At 51.2% G+C, this 3,888-nt stretch overlaps 1 protein-coding gene across 2 annotated transcripts in view; it reads left to right on the top strand.

Annotated features, from left to right (window-relative positions):
- wdr74 (WD repeat domain 74) overlaps positions 1 to 3,888 on the top strand; it is a 10,560-nt gene that overhangs the window by 4,965 nt on the left and 1,707 nt on the right. For both annotated transcript variants that reach the window (XM_048619701.1, XM_048619700.1), the window contains exons 7-9: positions 109 to 209; positions 1,963 to 2,018; positions 3,690 to 3,832. In XM_048619701.1, coding sequence (XP_048475658.1) covers positions 109 to 209; positions 1,963 to 2,018; positions 3,690 to 3,832 — 300 coding nt within the window. The remainder of the gene's footprint in view (positions 1 to 108; positions 210 to 1,962; positions 2,019 to 3,689; positions 3,833 to 3,888) is intronic.

Below are 3,888 nucleotides of genomic sequence, written 5' to 3'. Positions count from 1 at the left end.
CCACCGGTACTGTACCCCAGTGTTACACAGTGACAGACCTGTCCCCTGCCCATGTGATAACCTAGTGTTAGATGTGTTTCAGTGTTATTGATCTTCCAATTCCTACAGGTACGAATCTATGACCCGAGCTGTCCACAGCGCAGACCCGTTCTGGAGATGACATATGACGAATACCCGTTAACTGCCATGTCCTTGACATCTGATGCCAAGTGAGTGTAGAGAGAGCTTTACTCTGTATCTAACCCCATGCTGTCCCTGTCCTGGGGAGTGTTTGATGGGGCACACTGTAGAGAGAGCTTTACTCTGTATCTAACCCCGTGCTGTCCCTGTCCTGGGGAGTGTTTGATGGGGGACAGTGTAGAGGGAGCTGTACTCTGTATCTAACCCCGTGCTGTCCCTGTCCTGGGGAGTGTTTGATGGGGGACAGTGTCGAGGGAGCTGTACTCTGTATCTAACCCCGTGCTGTCCCTGTCCTGGGGAGTGTTTGATGGGGTCAGTGTAGAGGGAGCTGTACTCTGTATCTAACCCCGTGCTTACCCTGTCCTGGGAGGGTTTGATTGTAAGGTAAGTAACAGGGCAGCATATGGTTACATAACATCTGATGTAGTGTTAGCCTGTCCTTGATGGTAGTATGAGACATATAGTCACTTTTCCAATGTCAGGAGCCCAGTAGCGCTCTTCTGCACAGTAAGATCCCAGAATGGGAATGCATGCAGGGATTGCAGTCTTGAACAAGAACAGAAGAGAAGTACAGCACAGGAACAGGCCCTTCGGCCCACCGAGCCTGTGCCAATCATCTTGTCCTGACTAAACTAAAAGAAACCTTCTGCCCTTATTTGGTCTGTATCCCTCTATTCCCCCCCTATTCATGTAACCATCCAGATGCCTCTTAAATGTCGCCAACATGCCTGCTTCCGCCACCACCTCTGGCAGTGCATTCCAGGCTCCTACCACTCTGTCTGAAATACATCCTTCACATGTCTCCCTTAAACTTTCCCCCTCTCACCTTGAACCTATGCCCCCTTGTAATTGAAACTTCAACCCTGGGAAAAAGCCTCTGACTATCCACCCTATCAATGCCTCTCAGAATTTTGTTGACCTCTATCAGGTCTCCTCTCAGTCGCCCTCTTTCCAATGAAAGCAATCCTAGTCTTTTTAACTTCTCGTCATAGCCAGTGCCCTTGATACTTGGCAACATCCTGGTGAACCTTCTCTGTACTCTGTCCAAAGCTTCCACTTCCTTCTGGTAACGTGGTGACCAAAACTGCACACAATACTCCAAATGCGGCCTAACAAGCTGCAACATGGTTTGCCAACCTGTACTCCATGCCCCGGCCGATGAAGGCAAGCCTGCCATGTGCCGCCTTCTTCACCATGGCCACCTGTGTTGCCACTTTTAGGGAACTGTGGAACTGCACGCCCAGATCTGTCTGTATGTCAGTGTTGCTAAAGGTTCTGCCGCTTACAGAATAATTCACACCGAAATTTGCCATTGGTTGTGAGGGTGGATTTATGGTCCAAAGATGGAAATGTGCTGCTCCCACTGGGCCAGACTGAGAATTCCAGTCCGTCCTATTCCGTTTGTTTTCAGGAGCTCCGGAAATACTGCCTGTCCTGCCTTCCTCAGGAGGGGCTGCTCGCTGGGTTTTGGGCAGAGGTGACGCTCCCTCAGGAAGGGGCTGCTCGCTGGGTTTCGGGCAGAGGTGACGCTCCCTCAGGAAGGGGCTGCTCGCTGGGTTTCGGGCAGAGGTGAGGCTCCCCGAGGAAGGTGCACTTGACCAGAACAGTCCCAGGGGTGAGATCGGGGGGTAGTGTTTCCTGGGGGTCGTTCTCCTCGGAGCCAAGGAGATAGAGGCCAGGTGGTCACCATGGTGACAAGTTGGGATAAGGTCGGGAAAGGGGAGCTGGAGTGGATCGTGACAGCATCACCGTGTCACTAAACATGCCGTTTTCCTCCTGCAGTTCGGTTGTCGTGGGTAACACGCATGGACAGATGGCTGTCCTGGATATCCGGAAAGGTGAGGGGGGCTCGTTCCCGATTCCCAGGCTTGGCCTGACCAGTTCCCAGCAGAAAGGAGTGTGCCTTTCTCATGTAATATCCTGAACGGGCTAACTGTAAGAACAAGAGGAGGCTATTCAGCCCTATTGGACAGAAATGCAAAGGCCATTCAGCCCCACTGGTGCCTGCTAGACAGGGAGAGGAGGAGAGCCGATCAGCCTCCCATCAATCCTGTCACACAGAAACAGGAGGAGGCCATACCTGGAACGCACGTAGATCCTATTGACATGAAAATTCATATAAATGATTTGGACGTGAATGCAGGAGGAATGGTTAGTCAGTTTGCAGACGACTCCAAAATTGTAGTGGACAGTGAAGGAGGTTACTTCAGAGGACAACAGGACCTTGATCAGATGGGCCAATGGGCCGAGGAGTGGCAGATGGAGTTTAATTTATATAAATGTGAGATGCTGCATTTTGGAAAGGCAAATCAGGGCAGGGCTTATACACTTAATGGTGAGGTCCTGGGGAGTGTTGCTGAACAAAGAGACCTTGGGGTGCAGGTTCGTAGTTCCTTGAAAGTGGAGTCACAGGTAGACAGCATAGTGAAGGTTCTTGGTATGCTTGCCTTTATTGGTCAGAGCATTGAGTGTAGGAGTTGGGAGGTCATGTTGTAGCTGTACAGGATATTGGTGAGGCCACTTTTGCAACACTGCGTTCAATTCTGGTCTCCCTGCTATAGGAAGGATGTTGTGAAACTTGAAAGGGTTCAGAAAAGATTTACGAGGATGTTGCCAGGATTGGAGGGTTTGAGCTACAGGGAAAGGCTGAATAAGCTGGGGCTATCTTTCCTGGAGCGTCGGAGGCTGAGGGGTGACCTTTTATAGAGGTTTATAAAATCATGAGGGGCATGGATAGGGTGAATAGCCAAGGTCTTTTCCCCAGGGTGAGGGAGTCCAAAACTAGAGGGGCATAGGTTTAAGGTGAGAAGGAAAATATTTAAAAGGGACCTGAGGGGCAACTTTTTCATGCAGAGGGTGGTCCATGAATGGAAGGAGCTGCCAGAGGAAGTGGTGGAGGCTGGTACAATTACAAAATTTAAAAGGCATCTGGATGGGTACGTGAATAGAAGGGTTCAGACCGATAAGGGCCAAATGCTGGCAAATTCAGGATTATCTGGTTGGCATGGACAAGTTGGACCAAAGGATCTGTTTCTGTGCTGCACATCTATGTGATTCTAATACAGACCCTGTTCAATAGGAACAATAAACTGTGCAAAAGGGCAGTGGAAGCAGATTCAATAGGATGAATGGAGAGATACTTGGAAGACTTCCAGTGCCTGGAGCGACACAAGGCCCAAAAATGATGTGCTCGCTTTTGTAGCACTTAGCTTTCTCCTCCCAGAACGGGCCTACACCCTGACACCAGAGCCTGGTATTGTGCTAAGTAAGCGTGGCTGGCCTGGAGGCCCTCTCCATTTCTCACCACCCACCACTGGGTGAGTTGGAAACACAAAGAAGTCGATATTATTTGGAGTGTTGTGAATATTCAGAGATGCTGAGGAGTTGACAGATGGTGCCCGTTCCAGCACCATCAGCCGGGCAGAGCCTGGCAGGTACGAGGAAGATGATGGCGGGAGAGTCGGGTCTGATGGGGCATTGCTGACCATCTTGTCTCTGGTTGCCTGCAGGGAGGCTGCTCAAGTGCCTGAAGGGCCAGGCCGGGAGTATCCGCAGTATCCAGTGTCATTGCAGCCTGCCCCTGGTAGCTTCCTGTGGGCTGGATCGCTTCCTGCGGGTACATGACACAGGCAGCAAGGAGCTGCTGCACAAGGTGACGCTGCGTGCTGTGACCCCAACCGCACCGCCCCCCGCAACTCCCCTCCGGCC

Source organism: Rhincodon typus, chromosome 43 (assembly GCF_021869965.1).
Source record: "Rhincodon typus isolate 14 chromosome 43, sRhiTyp1.1, whole genome shotgun sequence".
Lineage (NCBI taxonomy): Eukaryota > Metazoa > Chordata > Chondrichthyes > Orectolobiformes > Rhincodontidae > Rhincodon > Rhincodon typus.
The sequence above is the reverse complement of the archived record's forward strand: the minus strand, read 5'-3'. Positions and strand labels throughout refer to the sequence as shown.